Source organism: Carica papaya, chromosome 5, assembly GCF_054855325.1.
Source record: "Carica papaya isolate Zhongbai chromosome 5, ASM5485532v1, whole genome shotgun sequence".
NCBI lineage: Eukaryota > Viridiplantae > Streptophyta > Magnoliopsida > Brassicales > Caricaceae > Carica > Carica papaya.
In genome coordinates, this window is record NC_142313.1 from 44,069,781 (window position 1) to 44,088,679 (window position 18,899).

Consider the following 18,899-nt stretch of genomic DNA (forward strand, 5'->3'; position numbering starts at 1 on the left):
TTTAGCTTTTTAAAAGGCAAAACCAAACGCTAACAAACACTTCCTTTTCCATTTCCCAAATTCTTCTTCTTCTTCTTCCTCCTCCTCCTCCTCCTCCTCCTCTTCCTCCAGTTTATAATTTATCTGGTTTCCTCGGTTTAGCCATTTTTGGTCAATCCTGAAAGATTCAATTTAAGCTAAATCTTTTTCCTCGGATCCAAGAACTCACTCTTTGTTTGTTCCATTTTTTGGCGGGTGCTTTTCTGTGTTTTTCATGATCTGTAAGTCCCAATATTACCTATTCTTCTTCTTATTCTCCTTTTCTTCTTTTCTCTTCCGTATCTATTTTTTCTGAACTTCTTTTTAAGTGTTTTGTTTTCGACCGATTTGGAGTCTTCGTTCTGCGTGCGCTCTCACACTCTCTTTAAGTGTTCTCGTTTGGGAGTTCGTGTTTGATTGCAGGGTTTAGCTTCTGCTTGAGTTGTAAATAATCAATGTTTAAGAATTATCTTGTGTTTTTTTTTTTTCCTTCCTGTTTTCAGTGCTTCTCCTTCATTGATGGTACTGGAATTTCATATATTTTTCTCTTTTTGTGTTATTAATTGATTACTGTAGACTGTTCGGTTCCCGAGAAAAAAAAAGAGGAAAGCAATAACAGTGCGTAGAGTTTTGTCGTTTTGTTCGTACTGGTTGAATAGGGTGATTGTCTTTTGTTTTTGGCTCTTTTTTCCTCGATCGGAGTTGAATAATGGATTATCTTATCGGCTAACGTTTTGATTCTGTTATATATTTTTTTTAAGCTCTCTTGCATTTCCAAGCTACGGATAGGTAACTTTGTTGAGGAATAATTTTTTGGCTGTAAGTAATTTGGGTTGGTAAACATTTACCAACAGTTTTTCTTTAGGTTGAGAAGTCTTTTTCAGATTGATTATGCTATACTTCACAGAAAAAGGTGATTATACCGTTAATTCTTTATAACTTAGCAAATCATTATGGTGATGAACAGTTGGTAGAGTTGAATAATGACAAGGGTAAGCCGTGATTTTGGTAATACAATGCAAAAGGATGCTGTTCCTGCAGTATCAGCAGATGTGATATTTGCTTCTAGTCGGTTTCCAAATTATAAACTTGGAGCTAGCAATCAAATCCTGGATGGAAAAGATGATCCTAAAGTACTGTCTATGAAAGAGGTTGTTGCGCGTGAGACCGCACTGCTCTTGGAGCAGCAGAAACGTCTCTCCGTCCGTGACCTTGCGAGCAAATTCGAGAAGGGGTTGGCTGCTGCAGCTAAGTTATCTGAAGAGGTCAGATATATTCAAAGCTTTTTCATATGTTGATGTTGTTGTGTTTACTTTTTCTTTTTTAACTTGAGTTTATGCCCCCATTTGTGGTGGATCGGGACTTGATGTTTTGGAGAGAAACACTGAGAGTGATCTTATTGGTTTCATTTTGAAGAGTGTGGTGACCATTGTAATCACACTAGTTTGTGATATAAGTCCAGTCAACTAATGGTCTTATTTGTCATTATTCTGTATTGGGGGTTGTGCAGTTTAGCTTGCCTTTTAGCCATTTTTTTTTTAAGTTTCATTTCTTGAACTTTTCAAATGATCCACATTTGTTATTTCAGGCTAGACTCAGAGAGGCAGCCTCATTGGAGAAACATGTTCTTTTGAAGAAGCTTAGGGATGCATTGGAATCATTAAAAGGACGCGTGGCTGGTAGAAACAAGGATGATGTAGAGGAAGCTATTGCTATGGTTTGTTCTTTTAACCTATTTTGAGTGTCACATTTGTTTGTAAGGAAAGTCCACGAAATTGATTACTTGTAATGATACCATGTGTTATTTGTGGCATTATAGAAGCTTAGTTTAAAATGCATTATTTAAATAATAAGAGCATACTAACAAAAAATTTTTGGAGTAGAATTATTGTGATTTATAATATGAAAACATTGGACCTGGTTCATCCTTTATTCTCTAGCTGTTTCTCACCTAGGTGATCGCCCAATTCATCTGTGGTATGCTATCTGCATGCATAGATGAATAAGCTAAAACCTGAATTCTTTTTTTGCAGGTTCTGAGTTCCTTTCTACCTTTGCATTTTCAGAATTTTGTCCTGTTAGCTATCATTTTCATGTCCTCCTAGGCCATTAAAGGATCTATTTATTTTCCCAGTTTGGACAGCCTCATTTTATGGAACTAATGAATGCTCCTAATATTGGCGGAACTCTAGTGTATATGAAATGAAGGATATATAATACGGTAAAAGCATGGTTGTGGGAGGTAGTTTTTGGACAATTACTTGTTTGAATATGCTGTCACATAAAAGATAAAGTTCAGTGAAGACCTTAATCAGTTTGATGTGTGACCAAGAAAGCTTGAAGACAAAACTTAAAAGCAATTTTATTAAGAACCACAGTTGGAGATCTTGGATCTCGATAATCAAAACAGTACCTCAATATTTGAATAATAATCATAAATGGTCTCCCTAACAGCTAAAATTAGGATACCTTATTTAGAGACATTGAATACAATTAAAATAGGAATCTAGAAAATAAGATAATGACCAAAATGAAAGAACTAGGAGAATGCTTTGCAAAAAGTAAATAAATGTTCCTATTTCCCTTTATTGTAAAACTTTCCAAAATTATGAAAGGAAATTAAATCTTCATATTCCAGTTTACTAATATGCAGGGAAAAGTTTATCAATTGTATGGACCGAGAGGATAAGTCAACATCGGAAACTGTGATAACCTCACTAGAGAGTGGTTTGACTGGATGTTTTGACTCACTAGGAGAAGTCAACCAGATGTTAAAAGTACGTTAGCCAACCTCATTTATCACATGTCCTTTTTGACAATTCCAGTGAACTTTGTCAAGAGACTGGAATCAATTTAGTATAGCTTCCATTGAACGACTCTAAGAATAGGAAAAGATATCACTTGATGGCGTAGTATAAGATAAAAAAGCCAATGTCTCAAGGAGGTTTGGGGTTGATATCTTTGGTGGAAATGAATGTGGTCATACAGGGTAATTAGCTATTGAGACTCATGAAAGAAAATGGTATCTTATTGTGGAGGGTGATAGTTGCGAAGTTCGGTACCGTGGATAGATGATGCTTTGCCAAAGTATTGACTAGACTGCATAGGATGGGGATATGAAAAAAAATGAATAGGAATTAATTTCAATACTACATCAGGTGGATGGTTGACATTGGGGACAAAATCAACTTTTGGCAGGAAGCTCGGCTTAGACAGGGATGACTCAGAGATCAGTTTTCCTAGGTCTATGCTACTGTAAGACACAAGGATATCACGGTTTTTGAGTCATTCAAAAATAATGGGAGAAAGGGAGTGACATGTGGAAGTTATGAGAAACCTCAATGATTGATAAATTAATAATTATGAGACTCTCCTCAATGCACTCTCTTTCGCATCAACTAATGGGAGTAATGACCAACCAATTTGGAGTCTCAATACTAGAGGATCTTTCTCGGTCTAGTCTTTCTATGCTTATTTGATTAAGAATGATGCCACAGATTTAAACTAATTTGAAATGTTAATACTCCATTCAGAGTTATTTTCTTTACATGGAAAGTAGGTGTGGGTGTATCCTTACTATTGACAAGCTGATGAGGAAGGAAAAGAAATTTGGTGAATGGTTGTTATCTATGTAAGAAGGAGGCGAAATCTTGTAATCACATCCTTCTTTTGGTGTCCGTTTGCGTATTAGTTATGGACCATGCCTTATGGGTTACTAGAGATCAGTTGGGGGTGATTGGTTCGATAAGAGAAAAGATTTGGTCTGGAGAGGTATTAGTGGAGGGAAGAATTTTGAGTGCGAACAGTATCTTCACAGAATCTATAAGTTACAAAAGTGTGCAACGTGGAATTTCAACTAATTTAATTTTTTTTTTTCCATATATCCATATTAATAAAAAAATTAATACAAAATAATCTCATAGATCATCTTTTGTAACTGAATCATATACCTAGTAGAACGTAAGTGCAAGAACATGATTAACTTTGTTCATGCTTTAAATCCATAAAAAATTCCTCTTACTCCAAGCAAACTTTGTCTAAATTATTAACTTGCCAAAAAGTGAACACAGGACTAGAATTTGATCAAACTAACAGCAAAAAGTGAAAGAGCAAGCCCAAAAAAATCAAGAACCGGTGGGGAGGGAGGAGATCTTTTTTGTTGCAGTGATCCAGTGAGTTTCTGGCAAGTGAGGAGGATTCTGGTACGGTAGAAGCCAATAATTGGTGGGTAGGCCAGTCATCCACTTCTAAAATCTATGGAAGGGCAGTGTCGCCCATCTCCCTGCGGTGGTCAAGGATGGCGTTGCATTGACAGTTTCTGTCTTTTCTTCATCCTGATGCTGCTGGCAGCTAATTTAGGACCTTAGGGTTTCTTTCTGATAGTAAGGTTGTGGTAATAAAATTTAGGAAGCACGAAATATCGATTTTAGCCTCTGATACCAATTGATGTAGGACAAAAAGAGTTTGAAGACAAAACAAATAAACTTTATTAAGAACTATACTTGGAGATCTCAGATCTCAATAATCATAATATCTCAATAGTTGAATAATAGTTATGAATAGTCTCCCCTACAACTCAACTAGAGTACCTTATTTATAGATACCAAAATACAATTAAAAAGAAATCTAGAAACTAGGAATGGAGGAACTAGAAAAATACTTAGGAAAAGGAAATTAAATTTTCTTATTTCCATTTATTGTAAAACTTTCCAGAACTATAAAACAAAATTAAATCTTCGTATTCCTTTTAGTGTAAAAGAACATTTATTTTCCTTTATTGGTTTTGCATCATATCTCTTACTATTGAAATATGCCCACTTTTGAGTCTTCCTATTGTGCATCACAGATCCTATGTATTGAGTGCAGATTTGATTGAAAACTGGTTTTAGTGGGAAAAAATTTTGAATGTTGGCTGAATTTGTGCAAGTGAATATGAATATTTGCAAATATAAGTCACTTGTATCCTTCAATTATAAATATGTGCGTGGCTATATTTATGTTGTTCACAATTGCTTTGGAGGTGTTACCTAGTCAAACTGATACTCTGATGATCAAGTAGAAAGCTTCTTTTTCCTTTTGAATTTTATTATGATTTGGTTTTGCTTGGATATATTTGCATTTGAGATGGTGGAGAATACTCGAAACTTCAAAATTGCTGCTTGTATTTGACCCCTGCTCCACCCCTAAGGTTTATACGACTATTTTCGCAGTATTTTGGTGGAGTTATACCATCTTGTCTCTATAATCTCTTATAGAAGTAATTGATGTTTAAGAAGTTGTTATCTCCTCCAGGTGGAAGCTTTAGCAGTTCAGTTAACTCAAAGGGAAGGAGAGCTGATCCAGGAAAAAGCGGAAGTGAAGAAACTAGCAAGTTTTCTCAAGCAGGTAAAGCATGCATATGCCAGAAGCCAAGTAGTGTTTCTCTCTTTGTATGTATTTGTATTGCAAATTCCCGTTGCAATTATATTCTTCTAGAGTTCTTTTTATGTCGCTGTAGGTAGTAATGCAATGTTGGATAAATTAGGATAATCTACTTACCTTTAAATTAGGGGTTTAACCCTTAATATCACAATATCTCACCTAAGAGCGATTGCATCATAATATCAAAGTTGCTTCACACAATCACAGGAAAAATCTGCTGAAAATTATCTGATACAGCTGTCTTCTAATGAAAGAAATTACAAGAGTATTTATAGACTTTAATTCTAATTTAATTAGGACTAGAAGCTCTAATAGGAAATTGAAAAAATTTAAAAAATGAATAAAATCATAATACTAAAAATTATAATTACAAATTCCTAAATTACAAGGAAGTTAAAACTACTTTCTAAATTTGTTACTATTAGCATCTTTTGTGGTCCTTGGGGGTATCCTCAACTTGAGGATTTCAATCTCCACCTCTTTATTTGGCTTCCGGTGGAGCTAGGATCATAAGATGCTTTGCAGATTAGCTATTTTTGCTGGGTTATGGGTCCTTTTATTGGGGAGGAAGGAAGAATTTATAAGCGAAGGATTCTTTCATTTCATTGATTTGGGAGAGAGGATGGGGTTTTGGGTTTCTGTTGGGGCTCAAACACAGGGCTTAAATCATTTTATCAACATGTGTGTTCCTATTTAGGGGGGTTCTTTATCCACCCTACAAAGTAGAGTTGCTATCTTCTATCAATAGAGCTTTTACTTTGTTTCTTTCCCTTTTAGAGGATGGTATGTCGTCCTTTGTTTATAATCCTTCTTCTCATTATTGATTAGTTGCTAGTAGTGAATCAAAGGCGGGTTTGCTTTCCTGAAATCCAAATTTTCACATAAGAATGTTTAAAACTCAACAGTTCTTTTTTTGATTCTTTGTTTTTATAAAATTAACAGTTCTTTCAAGAAGATTTACTTTCTCTTTTCAAAATTTCTGCCTTTTGTTCTAGGGTTTGTTGTCACAAATTATTTCCGAAGTTTTTATTGAATCATTTAATTTGTCTCCTACATATCTTTGTCCAAATAAGGGCATGTCTCTTTTTGGTTTCCTGCTAAATGCTTATGTCCTTCAATAGGCCTCAGAAGATGCAAAAAAACTTGTTGATGAGGAAAGAGCTTTTGCTCGTGCTGAAATTGAGAATGCAAGGGCAGCAGTTCAGAGAGTGGAGGAGGCCCTTGAGGAACATGAACGAATGTCCCGGGCATCAGGGAAGCAGGTCTGTAGTATTTACATCTTCTACAATACCAGTTGTCTAGCTTCGGTAATCTGCATCATCTTTCTTGACTCTCGCCATTCTGATTATTGGACTTCTATATCTTTAAGCTGCAGAGTGCTAAATGCTTTCAATCTCATAGAGGATATATCTGCCTATTTCTTTATTGTATTTCCGTGATGGATAAGAGTGGGCAGATGATAGAAGTGTGCTGAGAGATGACACTTAATGGATTTAAAACTCGATGATTCACATGCAAAAGATTGTATTTCATCTTTGGGGCTTCTTGTGTTTGTTACATGCCAGTGCATTTGTTTATGTATTGTTACTTTTATTTTATTTTATTTTATTTATACATGCTTATCTCTATCCGTTTCTTTGCAATAAAAGGGTTTTCATTTGTTACTCAGGACTTGGAAGAATTAATGAAAGAAGTTCAAGAGGCTAGACGAATTAAGATGCTCCATCAGCCAAGCAAGGTTTGTATGCAATCTTTTGATTTGTTTTCCTTGTGAGTCTTTATGATATGTTCATGCTTATGTGTTCCTTTCGCAAAATAAAGTATTTATTACATTCAATTGTTAGCAAAGCATATAGTTTACCCAAGTTAGATAATGTTAAGAAGTATTTGCTGTACTAAACTCTATTCGTGGGGTGTTATTTTGATTGATTGAGATAAGGTTGAAATGGTTTATGAAGGGTGATGGAGCCGATAGCTTTGTTAAGTAGAGTTTGTCAATCAAAAGGGGACTATTGCGATATATTGGAACTTGCTGGTGTGGGTGATGCAGGAGTAGTATCAGAACTAACTTGTCTAGAGATGGTTTAGGAATTGAATAGAGTGAATTCAGGTGAGAAACAGAAGGCTAGATTGGGACTACAGGAAATTAGGGATTGAGTGAAGACATATGGAGTGAAGTCAACTGAACGAGATATGTTAGGTAGAATAACTAGAAGAACAAACACAAGAGAATGAGGTAGGTAAGGTAGAATAACTAGAAGAACAAACACAAGAGAACAAGGAATAAAATCCTAACACAAGAATCCTAGGGAAGCTTTGGAATCTGCTGGAAGTCTTAAACACTCTTTTAAAGATTTATTAAGCTATTATCTAAAAAAAGAGATTTATTAAGCTGAAGGCCAAGTGGCCAAACACTTTAGTCGCTTTGGCTCCATTCCAATGCTTACTCCTTTATACGCAATTTTCATATTTGCTTCTTGTAATAAAAAAATCATATTTGCTTGTGATGATCATATCCGAGAATGGTACATGTTAATTGTCTTAGATAATAATGATAATTTTGTTTGCAAAGATTTTCGGAACACTATTTATGGAATATATTCTCATTTTGTTTCACGTTTTTCCAGTGAATCGGCTGTGATATGAATTAAAAATGTTAATCTGTTATGTTCTTGGTTTTTCTTCATTTTGGTGTTTATTTGTCCTGTGGTTTTATTTATTGACATAAAGTCACAGTTGATAATAAGATGACTTGAATGTAATATTGAAGGTAATGGACATGGAACATGAACTTCAAGCATTGAGGATTCAACTAGCAGAGAAGTCCAGGCATTCTATTCAGCTTCAGAAAAAGGTTTGGTGCTTCTACTTAATACTGTTAGCTTATTTTTGATGCTAAGAGCTTTGATGACCTTTGCTAATGCTTATTCAGAAAGTTTTCATGATCGTCACTGTAGCTATGTTTTTTGTAGCTTATTTTTCTTTTGAAATTTGGGGAGTAGTTGTTTGTACTTTGCTTGAATTTGCACTTATTTGTCCATTAATATTTATTGCTTCAGTTTTCAATTTAAATTGCATATAAGAAGGTTGTTAGTATTCTGTATTTTGAGTATTATGTGCATTTCAGCTGTTCCAGATAATTACTTTTACTGATCTGAGAAAATTGCACTCTTCTAAATGCTTCCCCCAATTATAATGGGTGGTAGCATAGGGGATTCTTGGTGATTTTGCTTAGCTGTGTGAGTTTATTTATTTGAAAACTAAGGCATTTTATCATTGTTCATGGATGGGAGGTAATGCCATGCTGCTAATATTGATTTTGTGGTCCTTTCTAGAATTTATTGTGACTGTTCTTTTTTTTTTTTTGAATTAAACAGAGCAAAAAATTTTATTAACAACAGCACCAAGGGGGTCCCAATCCGTGTACAAAATATTTACACTAATAAGTCAATTAAATTCTCTAAATCCTCTATAGAGTCCAGACCGTGACCCAATAAGAATTTATTATGACTGTTGTTCTGCAATTCCATTAGAAGTATAGGAATGAGGCACCATTTATATTATTGGCTTGAACTATTTGATTTTCCTTTTATCTGTCTGCAGCTGGCAATGAGCAAGAGGGCCGAGGATAATATTTGCCTTTTATATGAGTTAGATGGTGCCGAAGCTTTAGGTTCATATTTGCAGATTAGACCTTGCTCTGATACTGCTCCTGAACTTTCTAACTGTTCAATTCAGTGGTATCGTATATCATCTGATGATGGCAAAAGGGAGCTAATATCAGGTATATGTATTTTGTTTTTTACATCATCTTTTAACATAGGAAGGGCTGTTTACAAGAAATTTTTTTTCTGGTTGTTGACATTATCTTGTGTGGTTTAGAAACGAGATGACTTTGGTTCTGGTGCTAGGTTCAAATTATGGCAAATGTTCTGTAGTCGGCCCAGTTATTTCTTATATTCTTCAAGGCATATTTTTTCATCTTCATCAATAATCTGAAATCCTCAATTATTTTTACTGATTTTATATTAGCCGCTGCTTAATAGTTGTAGGTACATTCCGGATTGGATGCCTTTTCATCCAGTATTTGGAAAAGAGTGTCTCTCTCTCTCTCTCTCTCTCTCTCTCTCTCTCTCGCTCCTTCCTTCTCTCTCTCGGAATATACAATTAATATATATAAAAATAAAAGAAGAGTTGGTCAGCAACTCGTCCTCATCCAACCTTCAAATCCCAACAACAAATCGTACATTTTAAAAACGTTCCTCTGTGTGTGTGTGTGTCTTCTTTGGGATGGGGTTTGGTGTGAGAATAATAGTTCTTCTGAACACACTGTTTCTTCCAATATCTTTAGATCATTGACTGCAGGCATCTTTATATTATTAGGTGCTTGCTGTTTGTACTGATGTTGTTGCCACAGGATGCTCCAATATAGATGTCAATCTCCAAATACTTGACTAGGATCATCATTCCATCACCGGACAACTCATTTCGGTATCCTACTATTTGTCCTATAGAACATTTCAAACATTGACCAAACGTTAAAGAAATTTCAATTTGAGTTGGAAATGTTTGTGATTTCACAAAATTCTTGATTTTTTTTAATTGTGGAGTCTTTTGGGAATTGCCTGAGTGATTGCTTTACTCTTGCCTTTTTCATGACAAAATCTTTTTCCGTACATGTTTTTGCTAAATAAAATGTTAGTAGCATTTTATTAATTTAAGGTATGGGATCCGAGTTGTTAACTAACAAACAAAGAATATGAAGCATGTACTTTTCATGTTATGTAATATTATGCTGATGGCAGTCAGTGCAAGGTGGCTTTATAATATTGGAATAAGTTTTCTCTCTTTAGCTGGATTTTTGCACCATTTTTTGGAGTGTTTTTCTTTGCATCTTTGAGGGTCTTTGTGCACAATAAAGAGAATACAGGGTTATGGGGTAGAGTGGTTTTTGTTGGGTGTTGGATTTAACATAATATCAGGATATGAACCACTGTTACCCCTGCGGGTGTTATTTGGAAAAGAATGATTTGTATAATTGTATGGCCTCTTTTCGGGCTAAGGTGCATGGGTATTTTGAGGATTCTCTCTTGATATAACCTTTTGCTATACCAAAAAAGAAAAAAGTGACGATGGTAATTGGGCCGAAAGATTAAGTAATGGAGCAAAAGTTAGACTTATTAGTTCCTTTTAGTGTGAACATTTCTGAAGATCCCTTGGATTTAAAGTCTAGAAGAGTTGTGCAAATAGTTGGTGGATGTACCTTTGTTTTCTCAAAACGGCACAATTTGAGCCAAGCATAAATGGTTCATTTTAAGAGAAAACGGCTATGGAGGTTGAATCTATTGGATGCAATTTGAATGTATTGGACACGGTTTGTTAAGCTTGGTTGTAATCTCATGGAAGTTTTTAAGATAACCTGCTAGTAACATTATTAACTATGGGTAGAGATGTCTTCCCAAAAGGAAGTCATATGGTAGAGCTCTTCTTGTCCCTCTCTCTCATTTGCTTCTTGAGTTTCATCTTTGTCGGGGGAGATCAAATAGGAAGTTGTCTTTTAGGTGGGGGCTTATAAATGAAAATAGTGCACCGGAGTGCAGTCAATCTAGTAATGATAATTTCTTGTGTGCTCAAATTATACTTCCAACTTGAGAAGGAAGTTTTGGGGAAAATATAAAAATGATTCTTGTTGAAATCAGGTTGCTTGCATAGACAGGTAGCAAGACTGACAGATCTTATTGATGGTACCTTTTGAAGATGTAAAGAAAACCTTTGCCTAAATCTGTTAATTTTCTGACCCTCAGGTGCTACAAAATCAGTTTATGCTCCGGAGCCTTTTGATGTTGGGCGAGCCCTGCAAGCTGAAATTATGTTGGATGGCCAACGGAATGTATTGAATACCACTGGAACCATAGATCCAGGTCTGCTTTTCTTCTTGTTTCCAAAGCAGTATTTACTTTCTATTCTTCTTTTCATCTACCACTTGTTAATTAGCGGGCAGTGTAGTCTCACTGTTTAATTTAGTGTAATGATGAAACGGGAAGATAATAAAGGTAATGCAATTCTTTCTAACAGCTGCTGGACTGGGAAGCTATGTGGAGGCGCTTGTGCGGAAACATGATGTTGAATTTAATGTATGTTTCCAGGATTTGAGCTCTTTTTTTCCCAAATAGCCATACATAATATTTCCACAAAAAAAAAAAAAAAGATAGCCATAAGTCAAGTTTGTCAGGCTAATTCCTTAAACAATTTTTATATAACATTTCCTGGCGCAAGCATCTTATGGTCAACTTTTGGATTAAATTTGATTTCTGGTCAACCAACTTACTTAGTTGAGGTTATATCTCAAAAAAAAATTACTCAGTTGAGGTTGTTATGTCCTCTCCTCTTAGTCAAGAGGCTGTGTGTCCTGGGTTCCGCATCACTGAGGGTTGAAAGCTTGCACCTGCAGAAAAGGTTCAGATTCTGGTTGACCAGTACTACTGGTCCAGCATCTTGTGGTCAACTTTTGGATTAGATTTGGATTCTGGTCAACCAACTTACTCAGTTGAGGTTATATTTCTAACAAAAAAAAAAAAAAAAAACTTACTCAGTTGACGTTGTTATATCCTCTGCTCGTTGTCAAGAGGCTGAGAGTTGAAAGCTTGCTCTTGCAGAAAAGGTTCAGGTTCTATTTGACTGGTAATACTGGTCCATTATCCTTTAGTCATTTCTGGCTAATTTATTGAGCTGAGTCTAAGATCAGGTGTAGATCTAAAGTCTGAGTCTTTACCGATTAAGTAGTTTGCAAAGATGTTGGAGATCAAGTGTAGACCTAAAATCTAGGTCTTCAGGATTAAGTAGTTTGCAAATATGTTGGGAGATCAAGTGTAAACCTAAAATCTAGGTCTTTAGGATTTTGTAGTTTGCAAATATGTTGGGAGGCTCTTTTATGCTGAGCTCTCTCGACATTTTTTGAATTCTTTCCTTGTCATGTATTCTCTTTATCTTTCCCCTTAGGAAGATACGGTATCTCCACTCTCTTTCCCGCTTAATATAATTCGCTTCTTTTCTTATTAAAAAATTGCAGGTAGTTGTCACCCAAATAGATGGAGTAGATCATCCCTCAGAATCTATTCATGTACTTCATGTGGGAAAGATGAGGATGAAGCTTTGCAAAGGAAAGATGACCATTGCTAAAGAATATTATTCCTCTTCGATGCAGGTACCTATTCAGTACGTTGCAGATAATTTGACATTTTGAGTTCAAGAATGTTTATCGCTTCTATGTCTCGTTCCTTCTCATCTTATCTTAGTTCATCTGTGCCTGTGATTGTACATGAATTCACCTAAGTTATTGTGAAACTGCAGAAGAATTTTAATGTTTTCTTGAAGGGCTTGTGGAGGTGTTGAACTAGAGATTGTATTACTAGTATATGACAATACTAGGATAGCATATGCAAATCTTCTCCACTCTAAGTCTCTATCTTTGTTAATAGTCTTTATATCCCTCTGTCTCTTCATTTATCTCAGGCAAAAACATGCTCCTTAGCTAGTTTCAGTATTTACCATCAGTATGAAGGAAGAGACTGTTGGGAGTAGGCCTTTTCTAACATTGTTTCACACTCTTTAGTTCTGTGGCGTTAGAGGAGGTGGGAATGCCGCAGCACAGGCATCATTTTGGCAACCAAAGAAAGGGCATTCTTATGTGTTAGCATTTGAATCAGAGCGAGACAGAAATGCGGCCATCATGCTTGCCCGTAGATTGGCTTTCGACTGCAATGTAAGTGTTTCCAGAGTATTTCTCTACTGTTTTTAATAAACTTTGTCGTTACGTACTCTTTTGTTATTTTTCGAGTTGGCATTTCTAAATTGATTTTAAAATGCAAATGCTTAAAATTTCAGATCATGCTTGCCGGGCCAGACGATAGAGCTCCTTTGGGAACTTAATAGACCTCTGCCGATTTCCAGTTACTAATTGTAATTATGTCTATGCTTCCTATATTAAGTTTGTAAGAGTAGGTCATGGCATTGTTTGATTGTGTTATGGTCTCCCCCACCTTTCTTTTTTTTTTTTTTTTCATTTTTCTCTTCTCCATGTTCAATATTGTCCCAACACCAAGGCATTGTTTTTTATCTGCCTTTTTGTCCTGAATGTAATATATCCAACTAATATATACATATGGAGAATTACTTAGAGATGTTTGGCAACCAAGAAACGGTTACTGTAGGCGTGGAATGATTTCTTATAGGTGATGATTGCTATAAAAGATATTCCCCACTGAGATGTGGCATGATTCTCCGTGCTGTGTTAAGATGATATAACAACACTGACGATTTGTATTTTGCACTTTAGTTAAAACTTTTTTAGTGCTTGTGTGTTGATCCATATTGCTATAAAAGAAAAAAGTACCTTCTGTCTGTTTTATGTAATACAAAGTTAAACATGGTTGTCATCAGGATTGCTGATATTGGATGGCATCTATGAACGTCTCTTGCCGGAGTACCATCGACCTCCGAATTTGAAATTACAGCTTATATGCCTGTATTAGCCGAAATTTACGAGAACATTTTGTAATTTAGTACCTCGAAGTAGATAAAGAGCATAGAATTACCCTTTAAATTAATTTTGGACCCTAGAAAACTACACATAATTAGGATAACATTTCCTGCAAGTATAAAATGTCCACAACTTATGGACCAAGTATGTGGGATAGATACCTAAATCCTAAACCTGGATCATAAACCTGAACTTGGATAACTGTTTGACCGAAGAGTTGTCCGCAGTCAATCAACTCTTCACAGATTAAAAAAAAATGCTCAACTCCAATTCATTACCAGAAGAATGAATCCATTATCAGAAAACTGTTTTACAAATTTAGTTGTGGGTATTTCCAATAATACAAGTAATAGTTGTGGCCTAAGGCGTGTAGAGTAATTTCATGAATAAAAGCCTAAATTCTAATTAAATGGTCCAAAAGTCAGAAAATTATTTGACCAATAATCTTTTTCAGTTAAACTGAAGCTTTTAATACTTAGTCTAAGAAGCTCAAATTAGTTTGTTAGACTTAAAAGACTGAATTAATCCCATGGGATTAATTCGATGGCATAACCAACACTTGCCCTAAAACCCAAAACGATGACCCTAGAAAGAAGAAAGACCCAGATGGCCGCAACTAATCAGCCCAAATATAGCGCAAACAGCAGAACTAAAAACATTAGGATATCAAAAGCATCATATATGGGATTTGTCTCCATCACAAAGGGTAATTAATCAACAAAGCCAGAAGAATTGTTTCATTATTAGCTCTTTACCCACAACAGAGATGAATATTCGTAGGACTCAACTGTCAAATTCATGGCTTCACTATCAAAAACATATCAAAGACAGATAACAGTCACATGCCAAAATGATGGCTTCACCACAGCAAGGTATTGGCTATAGGAAATGTGGGACCTATATCCACAGGTACCTAGAAGATGTAATAAAACAGTGGGGATATAAAGGACATATCTTTCGGGAGAGGGAGATTACAGGGGAGTGGTGGAGAGAGATTAGACAGAACAAAAAATAAGGTTATTTTAACACTATTGCTGTTTGGTCAAAGATGTGGACATATTGACCGCAATTAACTTTTATTATATATATGTAATAAGAATCAGAATCTATACAAATGAAGCAGTATACTGTGGGGGTCGCTATCTGATAGGCCAAAGAATTTTGTCCAAGTTTTCTTATCAAGGGTATTCTTCAGGGATTATAAAAACACCAAACAAGAAAGGTGGCATGTGCATTTGGTGGTTATGAGTATCCAATTTTCTCCAGCAATTCCGAAAGAATGACATACCCTGCCCCTCCAATCACGAGACAAAGGGTAAATCTTCCTCCAGGAACCAGCTGCGGCAGTTGTGCAGATGAGGATGAATTAGAGTACCTATCTGACCATGACATTGCTGCGGGAATAACTCCGAATAGCACCAACACTGTCAAGAGCATATGAAATGAGACACAGCCTTGCCATGTCAATCTCAATTTGAAGGATTTAGATTAGTGGTGACAAAACCAAAGGATGAACAAAACCAATTTATAAGAACCCCAGTAAGGAATAGACTAAAATACCTCCATATGTTCCTGCAAAGTCCAAAGCCTTGAAGAATATTTCTGGGTCTAGCAGCGATAGTATCAATGGCGGAATCAAAGTCAAGAGGTAAGGAAGAGGCCTGTTTTCGCCAGCTGGGAGTTTCAGTACTGAATAAAATTTGCAGAAGTAAGTAAATGAGGGAGAGAAATCTTAAAAGGAATGAAGTATTGTCCTACTTTTGATTGGATTACTAGCTGTCATAGAAGCACTAATTATTCCTTAATTACAACTAATAAGTAAATAACAAAATAATGAAAGACAACAATAAGGTATAATCTTTTTCTATATAGTTAATGTCCTACATATATGTTTGATATATTAGCCATTATCCTATGTTAATTAGAACTGCGTGGGAGCCTAAATTCAAGGATTGGGTTTAGTTTTCTCTGGGGCTTCAGGGGGTTTACTGGTGATGGTAGATAAAAGCTTTGTAACTACGGTGGATAATGTGGGGGCTCATTTCTCTTTTCCAGTCTTGCTTTACATAAGGGTAAAGCAAATTGGTGACTTACCTGTGTGTATGGCCTAAAAGAATAAGGTTAAGGTCTTTACCTGTTATGTTTTCCTATTGGTGCGTAGAGTAGGGGAAATTATTCAATCTCCTTATTAGTCTATTTCTTCCATATTCTTAATGTCCTACATAAAACATGTTCACTTATAGTCCCAGGTATCATTTCTTCAACATAATAACAAGAACTATATCACTTAATTCTTTTAGCACTAACAAAACTTTCTAGATCCTAATAAATTCAAAAACTACTAAAGCTAATTACAGTTTTGTAAATAGCATAAATAATATAAAAACATTAAATAATCATGGTAATTACAATAATATTTTATAGTCCTAAAAATAGTTAATTGTAATTTTTTTTTTCTTCAATTAAAATAGTTAATCGTAATTACAGTAATACTTGCACTCATGTTTTTGAAACGGCAAACATCTAAAAGAGTAAAAGTGGGACAAGTACTTGATAACTTGAATCTTGTGGTAATAATCATCTCCATGAGAAGAGGAGGACGAATTAACATCTTAAAGACAAAAGCAATATAAGAAAGACTTTGCTCCACCTGATCAGTATGGACAGAAAAAGTGATCATCATTTGGGTTCGAGTTTTATGAGTGCGATGGGATAAACTTCCAGCTTTCTGCCTTTAAAGAATGAGAAATATTAACTAAATAGAATTGTGTCCATTTTGATTTTTCTAACTGAAGTTTCATAAAGTTTCAAGTATCTTGTATGGATCTAACATTTTTGACTAAAAATTAGTCAATGAATGGAGAAAGCAAAAAAAAAGCTCCCCTGTTTGGATAAATATAATAACACCCTTTATTAATATAATGACAAGTTAACTGTAACTACAAGATAGAAAATTGTCCTTAAAAATTTCTAAATCATTTTCTTTCCCTTTCTCTTCTCTCAATTTGGAGGGGAATAAATGTGGTGTAAGTCATACTTAATATTCAGTTAGCAGTATCTATCCTAAATGTTGTGAACATCTCGTGAATTTACTCCAATATTAACAAAAAAAAATACATCCACAAGCACCATTTTCCCCCACTAAATATAAGGATGAAGATGCGGATAATCAGTTATTTTCATAAATCCTTAGGAACCAACAGTAGTATTCATGGCAGATTATAATTAAGTAGATTACACGATACACAAAAATTTGATACTAGAATTCTAGCGAAAGAAAAGTCAGTAGTTCATTATTACCCAGCAACACACGTAATCTACTTGATCATAAAAAGTAGTAGTTCATTTTATTTAGTAGTTATAATGAAGATAGTAGCTCATTGTCACATTCTTCATTGTTTATCATATTATTAAGCCTTGAAGCAAGTTATATGTCTTAGACAGGTAGACAATGAAACAGAGAATGTATAGTAATTAGTGATTGGAACATATCACAATATTAACATGAGAGTTTGTAAATGTATATTATATGTGATTGTAGATCAATGGAGTTGAAGGATGCACACTCACAATCAGCAAGGAAGTCTGAAAGGCCCAAGACAAATCCAATATAGGATGTTGCAATGGCAAGAAAGGAGAATACTTCAACTATTGGCTGCAGGTAGTTAGGGAGAAAAAGAGATGTAAGCTATTTCATTCAGCATTTTAAATAGCATTTCAATTTGTTGGGAAGAAAAATGAAAACTTACTCCAACAATTCCGTTGGTCGATCTCAATTGTTCTAATGGGTCAATGACCTTAGTGGCCATTTCAACATCTTGAATGGATCCAAGAATAACAGCATTCCAGACTAAGAACAAACCAAGTGGTATAGCTGTACCAAGAATGATTGCAGTCCTGGAAAAGGACCAGCTGGTTATGCACAGCATATTAAACATCCCTAAGGTATTATAACAATATGACAAGATGCTACATTATATTTTATCTTACTATACAATGAATTGAAATTAAGTGACAGAGTTAATGCCGACGGTACTGCTAAATATATATAATACAAATAATAGGTTAAGTAATTTAGTTTACTTTTGTGTAATTGGTTACTAAATTCAACCATTTTCGTACTGTATGAAGCTAGAGGTTCTAGGCTCATACCTTGGGAAACTCATCCAACTTCTACTGTTTTCTCAGTTGTTCCTTTGCATGCATTTCTTTCTCTTTCTCTCTCTCTTTCTCATCCCAGCCCTCAATATTTTCTATCTACAAGCTAGAAACTGGTTTAATCTTCTCTCTATCTTCACTTTCTGTGTTTTCCTTAGACTCTTAAAGCAATTTATTTGCATGTGACAATGAGGATATTGCTACACAGTAAATTTTGTTACACAAAATTATGAAATAAACAACAAACTATTACATCTAGAAACAATTTATGGAATATCTGGAAAAGATGTGCTTGATAAGATATCTCACCTTACTTTTGACAGGTCTCCTTCAAGATTAGTACAAAGAACAGGCACTACATTCTGGAAAAATAAAAAGAGGAGAGATTAATACTGCTTCACTTATGTTGAACAAATGCTGGCGGATGGATGTTACCTGGTAAACAAATGAGAGAGCAATAATAGGTATACTCATAGGAACAGCTTCAAAGTTAGCTTTTAAGAGAGCTTCCCATTGTAGGTTTCCACTTGCAGCTGCCTAAGAAAGAGCAACCGATTTCTCTTTATTTTTATGAGGACAAAGTATGACTTGTCAGCTGTCAACATTTAGAATAGACTCAGTTCTGCATAAGAAAGAAAATGAAAGTATAGACACAATTAAAAAAACTGTTCCAACAACAATTATCCATGTCAAGGTTCTTCGATATATTTAGTCTATAAGGATTATTCCAATTATTCAAGTATTGGGGTTTCCGCAAAACTTA

At 35.0% G+C, this 18,899-nt stretch overlaps 2 protein-coding genes across 4 annotated transcripts in view; one reads left to right on the forward strand and one right to left on the reverse strand.

Annotated features, from left to right (window-relative positions):
- On the forward strand, window positions 1–13,720 carry SCAB1 (plectin-like protein). Of its 3 annotated transcripts, XM_022045305.2 has the most exons (14): window positions 3–260; window positions 780–837; window positions 986–1,283; window positions 1,607–1,735; window positions 5,311–5,403; window positions 6,561–6,701; window positions 7,109–7,177; window positions 8,210–8,293; window positions 9,043–9,223; window positions 11,244–11,360; window positions 11,515–11,573; window positions 12,509–12,643; window positions 13,052–13,201; window positions 13,324–13,720. In XM_022045305.2, exons 3-14 carry the CDS (start codon window positions 1,002–1,004, stop codon window positions 13,366–13,368), a joined length of 1,485 nt encoding a protein of 494 aa, XP_021900997.1. In that variant the 5' UTR covers window positions 3–260; window positions 780–837; window positions 986–1,001; the 3' UTR covers window positions 13,369–13,720. The 3 variants fall into 3 exon arrangements, with proteins under 3 accessions (XP_088075307.1, XP_021900997.1, XP_021900996.1); XM_022045304.2 differs by lacking the exon at window positions 780–837; XM_088219181.1 differs by lacking the exons at window positions 780–837; window positions 13,324–13,720 and having other exon boundaries at window positions 1–260; window positions 12,952–13,077.
- The window catches only part of LOC110816929 (Tryptophan/tyrosine permease), a 14,984-nt gene continuing 9,555 nt past the window's right edge, over window positions 13,471–18,899 (reverse strand). Inside the window, exons 9-14 of the mRNA XM_022045299.2 lie at window positions 18,572–18,673; window positions 18,446–18,498; window positions 17,728–17,875; window positions 17,549–17,633; window positions 15,539–15,667; window positions 13,471–15,402 (exon numbers count right to left, since the gene is read on the reverse strand). Coding sequence (XP_021900991.2) covers window positions 15,221–15,402; window positions 15,539–15,667; window positions 17,549–17,633; window positions 17,728–17,875; window positions 18,446–18,498; window positions 18,572–18,673 — 699 coding nt within the window. The 3' untranslated portion in view covers window positions 13,471–15,220. The remainder of the gene's footprint in view (window positions 15,403–15,538; window positions 15,668–17,548; window positions 17,634–17,727; window positions 17,876–18,445; window positions 18,499–18,571; window positions 18,674–18,899) is intronic.

Bases quoted from the DNA above. Each gene is read 5' to 3' on its own strand.
- SCAB1 (XM_022045305.2), top strand. From the start codon at position 1,002: ATGACAAGGGTAAGCCGTGATTTTGGTAATACAATGCAAAAGGATGCT. The intron at 5,404-6,560 runs GTAAAGCATGCA...GTCCTTCAATAG, and splicing joins TAGCAAGTTTTCTCAAGCAG to GCCTCAGAAGATGCAAAAAA. The intron at 7,178-8,209 runs GTTTGTATGCAA...GTAATATTGAAG, and splicing joins TGCTCCATCAGCCAAGCAAG to GTAATGGACATGGAACATGA.